Here is a 17,997-nt window from a genome sequence, read left to right on the forward strand (position 1 = left end):
AGGGAAGGGAAGGGAAGGGAAGGGAAGGGAAGGGAAAAAGAATGCACACAAGCTGGATGCAGTGGAGTGGTAGACGCCTGTAGTCCCAGCTACTCCAAAGGCCGAGGAAAAGAGGATGGCTTGAACCCAGGAGTTCAAGGCTGCAGTGAGCTATGACTGTGCCACTGTACTCCAGCCTGGGCAGCAGAATGAGACCCTGTCTCTTAAAAATAAACAAACAAAATAAGCAAGCAAACATAAATATATAAAAGTGAGTGCTATAGGAATCAAAGGTGAGCATATTAATAATTTATCCAACTCTTGCACCTGAAGTCCACTGGGAACAATAAAATAAAAATAAAGAAAAAAGAAAATGAAGCTTAGGCAGGTTAAATAACTTGCTTAAGATTAGAAGCAGAGTTCAGATTTGAATCCAACCATATGACTCTGAAACCCAGGTTGTTTACCACTCTGCTATACGGCCTCTTTTCAAAGGGCATCTTAAGACCTCTTTGCTCAATCTAATGATCCTCCCTTCTTATTGAAACTTTATTCCTGAGGCTTTCATGAACCCATACTTCTCTGATTACCCTTGTACTTAATTATTCCTTCTTTTTACCTTTATGGGTTCTTCTCCTCCATTCATTTAAATATTGATTTATGTGTCCAGGGTTCTATCTTCATCAAGCTAGTTAGGAAACTTCCCTCTTGGGAGGAAGCAAAGCTAAAGAGGAATATGAGATACATACACCATCCCTTTCTTTTACAAAAAAACAAAACAAACAAAACAAAACAAAACAAAACACAGAAGGGCACAGTGTAATCGTCAACGAATTTCAACCAATAGTGCTTTTTGCTCAAGATCACATTGGAGCTGCTTATTACAATCTTCAAAGCAGCATTAACATCGCTAAGGCAATTTTAAACCAATAATTAAATAGAAATTGTTTCATAAACACAGTGCTCTTATTTTGTCACCGTAACTTCTTGATTAAGCACTGTTTCAACACGAATATTCGATTCATTGAACACATTTTAAATAACTATCACATAGTGAAAGCGTTGTTGAGCAGAAAGCAGCGTATCAGTTATCTTTTAAGAGTTCAGCTGTACCAGTTACAAATATCAAAAGATACTAATGAGCCATTGTATCCAAGCCAATCTGTTAAATAAAATGGAAAAAATACACTTGCATAATTCAAATGGCCTTCTCATTCCATGTCTTAGAATGTCCACAGAACTTTTACTGAAGCAAGGCATTATGCAGGCTGTACAATTATATTGCTGTGTTAGTGAACACATTTTAATCTGTACAAGACAAGAAAATACAAGTATTTCCTAGCTACTGTTTCATACTGATCATGAAAGCTCATATAAGCCATAAAAAATGTTACTTTAATTTGTACTTAAAAAATGTAAGTACAGGCTTGATGCAGTGGCTTATGCCTACAATCTAAGCACTTTGGGAGGCCAAGGCAGGCGGATCACCTGAGGTTGGGAGTTCAAGACCAGCCTAACCAACATGGAGAAACCCTGTCTCTACTAAAAATACAAAATTAGCCAGGCACATGCCTATAATCCCAGCTACTCGGGAGGCTGAGGCAGGAGAATCGCTTGAATCCAGGAGGTGGAGGTTGCAGTGAGTTGAGATCATGCCATTGCACTCCAGCCTGGGCAACGAGAGTGAAATTCCATCTCAAAATAAAATAAAATAAAATAAAAGTAAGTATCAATTACTTTTGCTTCTCTAAAAGTCTATTCATAATTTTTAATTTGTTATAAATTTTCTAGTATGCTACTTTTCTTTTTGCAATACAAATTTATATTTCTTATACTGTATAAAACAATTTTTAAAAACCATAATGAATCAGGTACAATATTTAAAGCTTTTATGTTTTTTTTTGAACCAAGACATTTTAAAACACACATGCCCACCCACCCCAAGTATTCCATACACAGACATCTCCACGTGGCTTTCTTTCTCAGGAAGTTAGTCAAAACCCTACAGCTGCATGGGACAAGTGGATAAGAGAGGAAAATAGAAGTCGCAGATGCTGAAATTGTAGCATATGGCATTAACTTTTTTTTTATCTTGTTTTTTGTTTTGCTACCAAATTACTCATCACATTGAGCATTTTTAAATACCCCTAAAGTAAAATAGTTCAACCTCTTATGAACTGAAAGCAGGCTGTTTTGTGTTCCAGGAAATAAATAAGGCACTCCTCTCCAGTCTATTTCCCTTCACCTAACTGTTATGTCCTGGTAGGGTTTATTCTCTCACCAAATATTTACTGAATGTGCCAGGAACTGGGGCTACATATGAATAAATCTGAGGCCCAGGTCTCAAGGAGTTTACAGTCTAAAAGGGAAGACAGACATATAAACACATACACACATAGGCCCATAATCCATTACCCTAAACCCTAGGGCCAGATATATTTCAGAATTTGGAAGTTCCCAGGTTTTAGAAAGGTATGTTCACTGTATTGGCATACCGCCACAACCAGACCCTGGAGCAGCACCCGCAGAGTCAAGAATTAACATTTCTGCAGCAAAATGTAAAGCATGCTCATACGAGGTAGGAAAAAAACAGACTAAGAATCTATAACCCCAGCACTTTGGGAGGCCAAGGTGGGCAGATCACTTGAGGCCAGGAGTTCAAGACCAGCCTGGCCAACATAGTAAAACCCCGTCTCTACTAAAAATACAAAAATCAGCAAGGCATGGTGGCGTGAGTCTGCAGTTCCAGCTACTTGGGAAGCTGAGGCATAAGAATCGCTTGAACCTGGGAGGCGGAGGTCGAAGTAAGCAGAAGATTGCACCACTGCACTCCTAATTGGCAACAGAGCAAGTTTATCTCAAAAAAACAGAAACAGACTAAGCGATAGCTTCACGTTATTACAGTTCAGGTCGCACTGTGCCACCAAATGAGTTTAGGTCATATAAGGTTTTGTCACTAAATGATTTATTTTTTTATTTTTTTATTTTTTATTTTTTATTTTTTTGGAGACGGAGTCTCGCTCTGTCACCCAGGCTGGAGTGCTGTGGCTGGATCTCAGCTCACTGCAAGCTCCGCCTCCCTGGTTCACGCCATTCTCCTGCCTCAGCCTCCCGGGTAGCTGGGACTACAGGTGCCGCCACCTCGCCCGGCTAGTTTTTCTTTTGTAGTTTTTAGTAGAGACGGGGTTACACCGTGTTAGCCAGGATGGTCTCGATCTCCTGACCTCGTGATCCGCCCGTCTCGGCCTCCCAAAGTGCTGGGATTACAGGCTTGAGCCACCGCGCCCGGCCTGCCACTAAATGATTTATGAAAAGGAAAAAAAAAAAAAAAACCTGTAGTTTTCAAGAGTATTTGGTGTTTCTAAATTGTTAAGAGACTGACCTGTAATACACACAAGGAGGATCACCTGGCACAAAGGCAGGATAGGCCAGGCACAGTGGCTCATGCCCATAATCCCAGCACTTTGGGAGGCTGAGGTGGGCAGATCACTTGAGGCCAGGAGTTCAAGACCAGCCCGGCTACATGGCAGGTATCCATCTCTACAAAAAAAATTTTTTTAATCACCCAGGTGTGGTGGCGTTTGCCTGCAATCCCAGTGCTTTGGGAGGTCGAGGTGGGAAGATCATTCGAGCCCTGGAGGTCAAGGCTGCAGTGAGCTATGATTGTGCCACTGTACCCTAGCTTGGGCGACAGAGTGAGACCCCATCTCAAAAAAAAAGAAAAGGCAGGATTACCCCTGAACTTCAAAAGTACTAACTAGGAGTTAGCCAACCAAGAGATAACATTTACTGAGCATTTATTATGTGTATGTATACAACTCTGTGTAGTAACTCTTTATTTAGTTCTCAAAACAACCTCAGAAGGTAGGTACCAGTATCATTCTCATTCCACAGATAAGGAAACTTTACACATGGAGGTTATGGACCTTAACCAAGTTCACACAACCTAAAGGAGCCAGAGATGACTACTTACAGTGTGACCCCAGAAATTCTTTACTCTAAGCTTCAATTCCTTCATCTGCGCAGTGGGGATCTCTACCTCTACGGGATTGTTTTGGGAATTAAATAATACACATTTTTTAACGTCTTTGGAAATTTAAGTCAATTTGGCCCAGCAAGGGAAATACATGAAGAAGCTATAACCATGAACACTACTCAGGCTAATATCTACAGTGATTAATCGATGGATCTAATACTATAGTGCTCTAAACAAAAGTGGAAAAAAAAAATAACCAGAAGGAAGTCCTTTCCTGGCCTTCACACCTCAGTTACGTTGCAATTTAACTACTTCTTCCTCTACTGAACTCCTTAAGAAGCACTGGGCAACTGTTGGTAAAGGCTGTGTTTTATTTTCTGGGAGAGGACTAACACAATCCATGAGCACTGTTTCATTTGCACCAGGACTCTCGTACTGAGGGGTAGAGGAGAGTGGTTTCAAAGCAGGAGAGAGAATAGGAAGAAAACAACTAATCATTTGAAGGGCTTTCTCAAACTACATCCACATCCTGGAAGATTTAAATACTTGCCCCACCGCGTCAGCAGCACCTGCCACTGTGGCCCATACCCACCCTAAGGCCTTGACTCTTCAAGTGTGTAAGGGCGGAGCCAGGGTTGATAACCACTAATTTAACCAAACAGTTTCAATCTATGGTTCTCACAGTGTGGGGACCAGCAGCATCAGCATCACGTAGAAACTTGTTAGAAATGCAAATTCATAAATCCCTTCCCAGGACTACAGACTCAGAAACCCTGAGGGTAGAGCCCAGCAATTTGTGTTTTAGTAAGTCTTCATGGTGAGTCTGAAGCTCTCTAGAGTTTGAGATTCACTGGTCTAAGCTCTTATTTACACAAGCAGTTTAAGATCCTGTGATTGGAGGAAAGTTCAACAATGTGTGTTCATGCATTAATCACTTCCTAAATATCACTAAACTGGCACTTATATAATCTTCCTGATCAGATAAAACATCTAAATACTTAAACATAAAGACATCTGTGAAAGGAAACTAAATCTTGGAACCCCAGACTCACTAAGCCTAAAGGAAAAGTCAAGCTGGGTCATGCAAACCTGCCTCCCATTTTGGTTCCTAAATATGATGGCTACAAAGATGAAAAGCTACATACCTCCCTCACACTTTGCCCCATCAGGAAATCCTTATGGGCTCCAAGATCTCTACCCTAAAGCAGTTCCACTGAAGCTCACCATGGCAATGTCAATTGATAGCTTATCTTCACAGGTGTGGGACACCGGACAGGACTCAAATCATCCCTTTGCTCACCTCAGACAAATGTGTATCTCATTGCTTCCTCTGCCCTATTTGTCTGTTGTCTTATGTAAAAATACAGATTTGCTGATCTAAACAAAGGCATGAATGATATTTTCCCCTACCCACTTCCCACATGAAAACTGTGTATTTCCCAACATGCTGCCCTTTCTCCTTTAAATACTGAAGCCCTCAAAATCATCTTCAAAGATAGGCATAGACCTGTCTCCCAGGCACACATCCTTAACTTTGGCAAATAAACCTCACAAAATGATTGAGACTTGTCTCAGTTTTTTTCTTTGATTTACACATTAAAAGGAATATAGATTTTTAAAAAATTATTCTCGTTCTTAGTTCATTTTAAAACAAAGCAAAATAATTTCCCATATCTGAATTGTGATAAGATTTTGAAATTTTTTTCTGAAGAATGGCTTCAGAAAAGGAAAAGAAGTTCCTATATAAATTGTAATTTTTGCAACGCTTCCAACTTAAAACACTTGTACACAGAAATCATTAACAATTAATTCCTTGACCTATTTCAAGTATTATCTTCTCTTTCCTTGATGGAAACAATGCATCAAACAGAACTGTGATTTTTCAGGGAGCAGCTATACCTCCTTTGGTCTTACTTTAAAGAACCATAAGAATGAAATAAATACCAAGGTCGGGAAGGACAGGCTTAGTTAGGAACCAAGCTGTCTTCTTTTATCTTGAAATATTCATGCTACCTAAAAAAAGAGACACTTGAGCCATTTTTTAAAAAATTAAGGCTTAAAAGAATTAATCTTTGTTAAAGCAGCAAAGTACATGAGAAAACACTCCCCAAGAAAAGTGTTTCATGTATTAAAAAGGGACTTAGATTCTGAAACGCCCACTGACTTTTACATGTTTCATTATTTTTGAAAGAACTTGTGATTACATTTTCTGAACAAGCACGATGTGATCAGTCGGTACAGGCGCAAACTGACCAAGAAGAAAAACAAGTTCTTTCTCCATGTATCATAAATGGGTCCATTTGGGGCTAATAATTAGGGCTTATGACATTGAACAGGATATGTCATCAATGCCGAATCTTAACAGCGATGGTAAATTCCATTACCCAGTAAAAGTTCATGCATAAAAATAAAAAATGAATAGGAATTTATGGAATTAAAACCTAATGCAGAGTACGTGTCTTAAGTATAGTGTTGATATGTTTCTATTCTTTCAGTGTATTTTTTTAAAATTCTCATATATATCTAGATATGTATCTATAGAGAGGGAGGGAGAAAGACAATAGCAGCTTTAAATAAATACGTTTAAACTCTTCCAGTCAACACTTTGGGAAAGTTTTCAAAAGGATTTTCTTCTGCATTGTTCCTATTATTTTCACCTATACTCCGAAAAGTACATAAGAAATGAGTATTATTCTGTCCTACTGTCAATCTAAATCATCATGTGATTCATTCTTCCACTCAACAAACATGTATTAAACACCTACCCTGTGCTAGGCACAGAAACCCACCCCATCAGAAACATTCATCCATTGGAAAAACAGGTAAGTAACAATACAGCCACGCATCACTTAACGATGGGAATATGCTCTGAGAAACACGTCCTTAGGCAATGTCATCACAGTGCAAATATCAAAGGGTGTCCTTACACAAACCTAGATGGTATTGCCTACTATACACCTAGGCTCTATAGCATATAGCCTATTGCTCCTGGGTTACTAACCTGTGCTGCATACTCAATACTGCAGGCAATTTTAACACCATGGTAAATATTTGTGTATCTAAACATATCTAAACATAGAAAGAACAGTAAAAACATGGTATAGCCAGGCATGGTGGCTCATGCCTGTAATTCCAGCACTTTGGGAGGCCAAGGCAGGTGGACCACCTGAGGTCAGGAGTTTGAGACCAGCCTGGCCAACATGGTGAAACCCTGTCTCTACTAAATATACAAAAACAAACAAACAAACAAAAATTAGCCTGGCTTGGTGGCCGGCACCTGTAATCCCAGTTACTTGGGAGGCTAAGGCAGGAGAATAGTTTGAACCCAGGAGGCGGAGGATGCAGTGAGCCGAAATTGCGCTATTGAACTCCAGCCTGAGTGATAGAGACTCCGTCTCAGAAAAAAAAAAAAAAAGACATTATTATCTTATGGGACCATCACCCTATATACAGTCCACTCAATGACTGAAACATCCTTTTTTTTTTCTTGAGATGAAGTTTCACTGTTGTTGCCCAGGCTGGAGTGCAGTGGCACATGATCTTAGCTCACTGCAAACTCCACCTCCTGGGTTCAAGCGATTCTCCTGCCTCAGCCTCCCGAGTAGCTGAGATTACAGGTGCCCACCACCAAGCCTGGCTAATTTTTGTATTTTAGTAAAGACGATGTTTCACCACGTTGTTCAGGCTGATCTCGAACTCCTGACCTCAGGTGATCCACCTGCCTCGGCCTCCCAAAGCACTGGGATTACAGGCGTGAGCCACCGCACCCGGCTGACTGAAACATCATTATGGGGCTCATCACTGTAATCATATTAGAGAGTAAGTGCTATGACAGAACTTGTATTTAAAGTGTCACATCATTGAAACCAAATGTTTATGAGAATGTGGCTGAACTCAACCTACTAAGGATTTCTCTTAAATTTTACACGTTTTGAAACTATTGTCCATGAATTCACTGAACCCATTTTTAGTATGCTTATATTTTCTCCTGTACTACTTCTTAAAGTACAAGTTCTATAAATTTACCATCAGCTCTGTAAAACAGCAGGGCATTTCCTTTTACTTAGTCCTAAAACTACCTTCTCTAAGAGGAGCTTCTTGGTTTTAGTACTCTAAGATTTTGTGAACTAAACATTAGAAACATAAATTATGATTACGTAAATTTAAAATCATACACTTAGCCTGTCTTTTCTTACATGACCCACTCAAGCATTATCATCTCTTCGATTTTTTTTAACGACCACGTGTGGTTATCTCTGTGTTACCAAATCACACAGTCCTATGTCACTTTTTTTTTTTTAAGAGATGGGTCTTTTTCTGTGGTCCAGGTTAAAGCACAGAGGCACTGCCATCCTTGCTCACCACTGCAGCCTTGAACTCAGTGGCTCAAACGATCTCCGACCTCAGCCTACCAAGTTGCTGGAACTACAGGTACGCATCACCGCGCTGAGCTAATTTAAAAAAAATTTTTTTAGAGATGGGGTCCTTACTAGGTTGCCTAGGCTTGTCTTGACATCCTGAGCTCAGGTTGTCTTCCCACCTCAGTCTCCTGAGTAGCTGGGATGAAAGGTGTGATCCACCATACCTGGCAGTCTTGTATCACTTTAAAGTCATATAACTTGCTTTTGTTTTACCAGAAACAACCCTTTCAATTTACCAGACTTGGTTATATATTACTCTTGGTTACATACAAAAATTTTAGAAATCAATCCCACCATTAAAGGGTTAGAATATGACAACTGGGGATATCAGAATTTCACCCAACAAATGTTTATGAGTGCCTCACAAGCATCACCATCTAGCTTATTTGCTCACTCAGCTACATAGGACAAAATGTAACTTGTGCAATTAACAGTCATGGAAAGGTAGCTACAATTCCATATGCTCACAGCTTTAATACAAGTAAAATATCATATGGCTGGGCACGGTGGCTCACACCTGTAATCCTAGCACTTTGGGAGGCTGAGGCAGTTGGATCACCTGAGGTCAGGAATTCAAGACCAGCCTGGCCAGTGTGGTGAAACCTCATCTCTACTAAACATACAAAAATTAGCAAGGACTGGTGTGCACGCCTGAAATGCCAGCTACTTGGGAGGCTGAGGCACAGAATCATTTGAGCCTGGGAGAAAGAGGTTGCAGTGAGCCGAGATCTCACCATTGCACTCCAGCCTGGGTGACTGAGACTCTGTCTCAGGAAAAAAAAAAAAAAGGTAAAATATCCTAAAGTTACCAATAATAAGTAGAAATAGAATAAAGCATCCAGTGTCTTTCACTGTAGATTTCATTTATCTTAACAAAGCCATAATGCCTACCTATAAGATAAAATTTTAGAGGTTTTAGTTAACAAGCAAGTGTACTTACAGTGATACTGTTTTGAGATGCGCTGGTGTCCATCTCTGCTACCTCAGGATCACACTTTATTTACCAAAATATTATACAATTACTGTCTCAGGTTTAGATTAGCAGTTAATTAATAACTCAAGTTATTTGGGATTCCATCCCATCCCCAGTTCTCTACCCCTACCACTAATGTTCTCAGAATCTATCATTCAAAGGGTCTTATCTCTACCATGCAGTTTGAACAGAATATCCATTTCTAGTTACATTTAGTCACATTTAGTTTTGTTCTACTGCTGATTTTCCTACTGATGTTTTTATCCTACAACATTCTCTATCAGATATACCAAGACTGCTCTTCAATGCCTTAAGGGAACACACAATCCCCCCAATTCTTCAGTATCCTCTCATAATCTGTCTCATCATCATTTCTAAAACCTTTGTGAAGATTTTTTTGCATTAAAAAGCGAGCCAACACATAAACATGAATGAAATTTACATACTAACATATCTCTACCTTCTTTATGTCTTACAGCAAGGAGTCTCTGTGGTTTTTTCATTTTTTCTCCCCCCAAAAAAGTTTCCCTGATGATATATTCAGTAATTAATGAACCAAATGAAACCTCTTGTTCAGAAATTTTAATTCCCATAGTAAAGGTTAACACAAACCATGAAAACTAATATCTAAGTTTAAAATTTTTAAATACTAAGTTTTCTTGTTTTTTAGACCACATGGCAAGGAGATCACATTTTTCAGGGTGGTTTTTTTTTGTTTGTTTTTTTGTTTGTTTGTTTGCTTATCTCTCAACAGCTTCCCTAGAGCCCCATTTAATAAGTAATGCAGATAACTAAGATCCCTTGTTGACAAATTTCAATTTCCTCAAGTAATTAACTGCCTACCATGTTCCATTTAAATACACAATTTCGCCAGCACAGTGGCATGCACCTATAGTCCCAGCTACTTAAGAGGCTGAGATGGAAGGATTGCTTGAGCCTGGGAAGTCAAGGCTGTAGTGAGCCATGACCGTACCACTGCACTCCAGCCTGGGTGACAGAGAAAGACTCTGTCTCAAAAAGTACATACATACATATATACATACACACATAATTTAATTTGCAGAATTCTAGAATAAGATGTCTTAAATTATTTCCTGATAAAAACGAGCCACCGTAAGCCTTTTTAACTATCCTAAACACAATGTATATAATTTATGTCACATGCCAATTAGACATAAAACCTCATTCAGCTTAAGCTGCCTTACTGGGTTTTTAATTTCACATTACCAAGTAGTTAATGACCAATTTTCATATTTTAAACAATTTCTGGGTAAAGGTGTTTACTTGAAAAACTGAATATAAAAATAAGGAGAAAAAAACTGAGTCAAGCCATTGCTAAGTGCTGCCATAAAAGAAAAATGTAAAATCCTATATAAGAGCCTAGGGATTATTAGCTCTTTGAGCACAGGGGCCATTGTCGTCATCTTGTCGCTCCCAAAGTAGTATTCTCCCTTTTTTCAGCTATAGAGAAATTGACAGAAATCTGTTCCATAAAGAAAGCAGATTTCCTCAATTTCTCCATAGCTGAAAATTCATGACAAGCTAAAAGAGAGTAGAAAACAGTAAGGCTTCTAAAAAGAGTACTTTATATATATTTTTTCTTTTTTTCTTTCTTTTTTTTAAAGGCAGTTAAAAGTCTCCTCTGTCAGCCAGGCAGGAGTGCAATGGCATGATCATAGCTCACTGTAACCTCTGCCTCCTGGGCTCAATCAATCTTCCTACCCCAGCCTTCCAAGTAGCTGCGTCTACAGGCTTACACCATCACGCCTGGCTAATTTTTGTATTTTTTTTGTAGAGGTGGCGTTTCACCATGTTGCCCAGGCTGGTCTTGAACTCCTGGGCCCAAGTAATCTGTCCACCTCAGCCTCCCAAAGTACTGGGATTACAAGTGTGAGCCACTGCAACTGGCCAACACTTTTGATAGCTAAGAATTAATGTTTAAGGATATTCATTAGCAAATTGTTTATATGGACAAAAAATTAAAAATGTAAATAGAAGAGTAGATATGATGCATTCATACAATGAAATATTATGCAGCTATTAAGAAGACAATGTTAGTGCTCTAAGTACTGACTTGCAAAGATACTATGAATAATGATATCTTCTGAACGAATTCTTTTTTGGAGGTTTCCTACTGCAAGTAAGATAAGCATCTCAGTGGGAGTTTGTCCTTACCCAGCAAGGTATACTAAATTTCCTTTGTAATAACTATACAGTATATGAACAAACCCTGCTAAAGCCAAAAGTGGGGGAACAATGAAGCTATTACTGCCGTAAGTATTAAATATGTACCCTAAGAGAAACTTTATATTATTTTAGCAAGTCAGTAGCACCTGAGTGTGGAAACATTTCATGTGATTTCTATTTCAAAAAAGATAAGACATCTTTCAGCAATTCTGGAAGAAAGGGCTCTCTATAAACATACTGGAAAATGGAACTGAGGAATGCACACTGTGAACTTACCAAGCATTTTTCTGTCCGTAACTATTGCTCTAAAGGAAATTCTCCAGTCCCTGTACCATCCACAGGACATTAGCACAAAGGTGGTAGTGAAGCATGATGATTGAGCGCACTGTCTCTGGTCCTCCACTGCTAGAGTCTGAACACTGGCTTCACCACTTGCGTACATTAACCGACACATGGTAAAGTCAATAAAGGTTCACTGAAATGATTACTACAGTTGAGAGAAAGAGTCTTTGAACCAAAGATGGAAAAATATTAAAATACTTTAAGGGACAGAAGTATATTTAAGCAGGAATTATTTTAAGTAATCCAAACATTTTGGGTGTGCGCAATAGGTTATTTTTTCATCCTAAGCCAGATATCTCTTCAAATCTAACTGTGCCTCATTTTCTTTTCGTTCTTTCTAATCTTATTATAATTATTCAGGAGGCTTAACTAAAATTAAAATTTTCAAATCTATTTTTTTAAGTTAATTATCCAGTTTATGATCTAAGTTCTTGCATTTTAGTTTCTTCTTGACCTATTCTACTGGCCTGCCGCTTATTATTATCACTCCACCAGAGGGCATACAAAAGAAAGGTGACAACATGAAACACTCAAAGTTGGTAACTTGTTAGCTTTCAGAGAAGCTTTAGCAGCATCACCAAACACCTTACATAGCACTAACACTGTCAGATTCTCGGAAACTGTCTTCTATATTTGAAACAGCATTAGCTAAGATACAGCAAATATTAATTCATGTATTCATTCCTTCATTCAACAAATATCTGAGTCCTGACCATGTGCCAAACATATTCCAGGCTCTAGATAGTCAGTAGTAAACAAAACAAAACTTCCCATTGCCATAGTGCTTTGTTCTGTATTTGTCTAGGAGATAAACAAGAAAGCACATCATAATTTTAAGTACAGATGATAAGTTGTATGCAAGAAAAAAACTGCAAGAACTTCAAGAAGTTAGAGGGTTAGGAGGAAGGCTATTTTTAAATAAATTAAGTAAGGACTGAATGAAATGGGAAGATGAGCCATGTCTTAATTGTGAGAAAGCATTCCAGGCAGAACAGCAAGCAAAGGCCCACGCAGAAACTAACCCGACATGCTGGACCAACAGCAGTGACGATCGCGAGGCTGGAGCAGAGTGAGCACGGCAGAGAGCAGCAGATGAGACTAGAAGGGTGCCCCAGAGTCCAGTCATAGCCTCTTGATCATAGTAAAAAAAAAAAAAAATCCTGATTTTTTTTCAGATGGAGTCTCACTCTATTGCCCAGGCACAAACATGGCTCACTGCAACGTTGACCTCCTGGACTCAAGCAATCCTCCCACCTCAGACTCCCATGTTGCTGAGACCACAGAAATGCACCACCATGCCTGGCTAAAACCTTTTTATTTTATCTAACAATAATGGGTTCTGATGACTGAGATATAACCTGCTTTGATTTACCTCTTTTAAAGTTCATGCTGGCTGGTGGGAGACAGAGAGTGGAAGCTGACAAACCAGTTGGGGGGCTCCTGCAGTCATCCAGGCCAGGAAAGAATACAGTTTGACACAAGAGTGGTGGTGGCAGTGTAGCTGACAGGAATGGTCAAATCAAATTTTTAAAAAAGATGGTCCAATCTGCAGTGATTTTTAAGGTAGAGCCCATAATACTTGCTGTTGAAGGAATAGATTTAGGATGAGTGAAATAGGGGAATGAGGATAATTCTTAGAACTTTTAGCCTGAGCAACCTGGTGGATGGTGGTACCATTTACTGAGATGGATAAGAATGAGAAACTGTAGCCAATGAGGCAGGATGAAAATCAGAGAAAGCGAGTGTCCCACAAGCCAAGGGGAAAAGATATTTTGATAAGAAAGGAGTTATCTGTTGCCTGTATCAAATGTGGCTGAAGATCCAGTTTGGCAAGACTGACATCCCTGGTGACCTGGAGAAGAACTGTTTCATGAAGTAGGAGGAATAATGTCTATCTGGAGTGGGTTCAGAAGAAGATGGCAGATAAGGAGGAGAGACAGCCTATATGGAGTCTTTCAAAGATTTTCTTTTTGAAGCAAAGCTGCATTGTTACTGTTTGAAGTTTTATTTTTAACTTTTCAATTCTAAAAATTTTAAACTTGAAAACAGTAATACTGTGAACACCCTTGCACCCTTCGCCTAGATTGCTAACTTGTACCATATTTGCTTTATCGGTCTCTCTATATATGGAATTATTATTGTCTATCCATTTGAGAGTAAGCTAAAAACATTTTGACCTTTTACTCCTAAACAATTCATTGTGTTATCTTCTAAGAACAAGCGCATTATCTTATATAATCACAAAACAATTATCAAATTCAGAAAATTTAACACTGATACAACACGATTACTCCATTTTTAAATCTTGCCAATATCCTAACAATGTTCTTAGAGAAATGATTTTTTTTTCCAAGCCAAGATCCAATGCAGGATTATGCATGGTATTTAATTACCATGTCTCTTGAACTTCCTTTAATCTGAAATAGTTCCTTACCTTTTGTCGTTCATGACACTGACATATTTGAAGATTACAAGCCAGTTACTTTGTAGAATAATCCTCAATAAAGGTCCCCCAATTGTTTCTTTGTGATTAAATTCTGGTTATTTTAGAAATACCACAGAAAAGTAATGATGTTCTCGGTTCAGACACATCAAGAAGAACATGATTATGCTACTACTGGTGATGCTAACTTTGATCCCTTGGTTAAGGTAGTGTCTGCCACACTTCTCCACTGTGAAGCTACTGTTTTCCCCTTGGTGTTAATCTGGAGAGATCATTTGAGACTGTGTGGCACTTGCCTGAAGTAACATTGCCTGAATCCAAATTAATTACCTAGAATGTCACTGCTCTGGGCCCTTTCATTAGACAGAACTAGCAAATAGATGCAAGTAGGCATACGTGAATATATATTTTAATCATGAGTTCATGTTGATACCATTAATTCCAATCCAAAATCAACAGTTCTTCATTGCCTTCTTCTGTTTCAATATTTTTTTTTTTTTCCCGAGATGGGAGTGTCGCTCTCTCGCCCAGGCTGGAGTGCAGTGGCGCAATCTCGGCTCACTGCAAACTCCACCTCCTGGGTTCACACCATTCTCCTGCCTCAGCCTCCTGAGTAGCTAGAACTACAGGCGCCCGCCACCACGCCCAGCTAATTTTTTGTATTTTTAGTAGAGACAGGGTTTCACCGTGTAAGCCAGGATGGTCTCGATCTCCTGACCTTGTGATCCGCCTGCCTCGGCCTCCCAAAGTGCTGGGATTACAGGTGTGAGCCACCGCGCCAGGCCTGTTTCATATTTTTATTTCTCTTCTTCCACAGTGAAAATCCCAGTTCCCAAAATATCAATGAATTGACCCATTTGCTCAGTCCTATAACACACACAAAATAGTTTCAGAATTGCTACACCTCTACCATACAAATAATAGCCTACTACAGAGTACACAGAGTTCAAGATTATTTTTTCAGTTCTGTAATCTTTAATCCTGTGCTCAAAACTTACTTCGGTTTTTGTGGTTTTTTTTTATTCTGGGAGTTTATGTTATTCACAGAAATACACGGTTTGTTGTTGTTGTTTGTATTCAGTTTTGGAGTCCCACTCTCCACATCTTGTTAATTTTATTTTTGAACATAAAAAAGACTAACAGTTTCCAAAACTCAAAACTATGCAAAAAGGTATATTCAGAGCAACACCATTCCTTCTGTTGTTCCCGTTTACTCAGTTCCTACCCAGTGCCTGTAGGTAACTAATTAGTTTCTGGTTATTGCTCCTGTATTTATTTTTGTTCTGTCAAAAAACTAAGCTTCCTCAAGGTGAGGTAGAGAAATGAGGCAGGGTCGGATGCAGTGGCTCACGCCTGTAATCCTAACACTTTGGGAGGCTGAGGTGGGTGGATTGCTTGAGCCCAAGAGTTCAAGACCAGCCTGGGCAATACAGTGAGATCCCGCTTCTATTTATAAAAATAAATAAATAAAAAGAAATGAGGCAGTCACTGAAGCAGAACACTCATCAAGAAACAATTTTATTTTAAAATGGGAGACAGACTGTAAAATAGTGCAAATGACTCTGTAGTAACTGACAAATTGAAGACACAGGAGAGTCTGATAAATTGCAGAGGGAAATATCTATCTAAATATCACCTGGTTTAATTTGAGGGATATCAAAGGGTTCTCATATCCCAAAACAGATTGCCATCCTGTTCGTAACCTTCCAAATTAGTTGTAACTCTATTTCTAGAGAACCCACATTAAAATGGCATAATTATTTTATCAAGATAATTAAGCCATCACTACCTGTTAATATCAATAGGATACACTGTGCCCTGGCAAAAGGGAGGTTTTGAACTTGGACCAATACATTTAACTAGGAGTAGAATGGTGAGAAGAGAATGGCTGATGTGAGAAGTTGTATAAAAACATGGACGGACAATAATGATCATGCTGGAAAAACAAACATGTCTCTGGGATGTCTTGGATATTTTACACACATGCTAATGAGTAATTGAGGGTCACTCCTAATGCCCTGGTACTAAGTTAATATGGCACAGGGGAAAGAACACGGACTGTGGAAGCAGAGGGGTCTTGCTTAGAACCCCAGCTGAGTTACTTAACGCCTACATGACCACTGCCAAGTTACTTAAAACCTCAGTTTCCTCACTTGTGGAAGTAGATAAGGGTGTTATTGTGAGACATAAGTAGAATAACTTACAGCACTGCCCCAGCCCAGAAGAAATATTTTAATAAATAAGTCCATAACAGATGCAGATTAAAATAGTCAGCAAGGTAAAGAAACTGATGACACAGCCAGCTGACTTCAATAACACGCCTAAGAGAAATCACACCATCTCAGGCAGCATTTGGTAAGGGCAGAAAAATGTCCAACACTTAGTTCCAATTCTTAAATTTCAAATTGCCCCAGAGTCTATTTTTAAAGTGTAAAAGTATGTGCTGACATACTTACATGCCAATTGTTTAAAAGAAACAATTCTACAGGTTAACAAAGGCCAATGACTCGGAATAACTTCCTAAATAATGTCTACAGGCCCACAAAGAGATGAACCAACCTAAATGTATTAAAAACTGTATTAATCAGTTTCATAAAAGTATATACAGAAAGTTGACAACGTTCAATAAGACATTTTAAAAGTTTCTATTTCAGTTTCAAATTCATCTACAAACCAAAATGCAACAAGGAAAATCTTAAAATGTTTTCAAACTACATATTGAAATATACAGCAAATTTTCAGAGCCCAGGATCAGTAGTAAACCAAAAGCACCACACTGAAGAATATTAAAATGAACAATGGTAGAGGCTCAAAGCACACAATTTTAAATGCACCTAATCCGTCGTTTTCCTCTCCGACTAGAAATGACTTCCCTCCCATCTTAAATAAGCAGCTTGTGTTCTATCTCTGTCCTAGAAGATGTACTTAATGGTCATAAACTCAGTTTGCAACACTGAGATGGACTGATAAGAAAAGTTCTAATCAACAATTAAATTTTGAACGTTTTAAGAAAACTTCCTGATAAAGTGCTAATCCACACGCCAAGCTACTCTGTCAGTGGCTGAGAGGGAGAAAGATGCATCCTCATCCTTTATGGAAAGAGAAAGAGAAGGAGAGGGAGAAAAGGGAAGACAAGGAGATGCAAAATAACAAAGTATTGCTTATATAAACAAATGAAAGCCTGGTTTTAAACTTTTGAAAATTCCATTTTCCCTTAGCGAATAGGAATACATATCAAAGTACATGGCAATCATCTGTGTTCTGAAATAGAAAAAGGTGGAGAGAAAAGGAAAACACTTTTTCTCGTACTGAACTCGCAAGTATTCAAAATTCATTAATCCCCTCCCATCCCCAAACTCTGGACATTATATCATTCCCAAAATAAATCAGATACAAAACCACTGGACTAATTTTGGACTCAGCGTAGAACTTTTATGAGCTTTCCCAGCGCTCTCCACCCAATAGCCCTCCTGGGCAGTCCCGAATACCCGCTATTTTGGGGGCACGCACGGGCTCGTACTCTGAGTTCCTGGGAGGAGGCCTCGGGGAGTGACGAGAAACCCAGGGGGTCTGGAGGACCTGGACCGCCGACCGTTCCTCGCTGCCCCGGGAGAGCGATCTGGACCACCCGGGAAGTGCCTGCGCCGGCGGTCGTGAGGCCGGTTCCCGCGCAGCA

General features: G+C 39.2%; 1 protein-coding gene across 1 annotated transcript in view; it reads left to right on the forward strand.

Annotated features, from left to right (window-relative positions):
• Positions 1-17,997, forward strand: part of LOC105523714 (bifunctional methylenetetrahydrofolate dehydrogenase/cyclohydrolase, mitochondrial-like) — a 40,087-nt gene that overhangs the window by 8,488 nt on the left and 13,602 nt on the right. Inside the window, 1 exon segment of the mRNA XM_011958668.1 lies at positions 17,787-17,974. Within this exon segment, the coding sequence (XP_011814058.1) occupies positions 17,787-17,974 (188 nt within the window).

Source organism: Colobus angolensis, unplaced genomic scaffold (assembly GCF_000951035.1).
Source record: "Colobus angolensis palliatus isolate OR3802 unplaced genomic scaffold, Cang.pa_1.0 Scaffold470, whole genome shotgun sequence".
NCBI classification, from domain to species: domain Eukaryota; kingdom Metazoa; phylum Chordata; class Mammalia; order Primates; family Cercopithecidae; genus Colobus; species Colobus angolensis.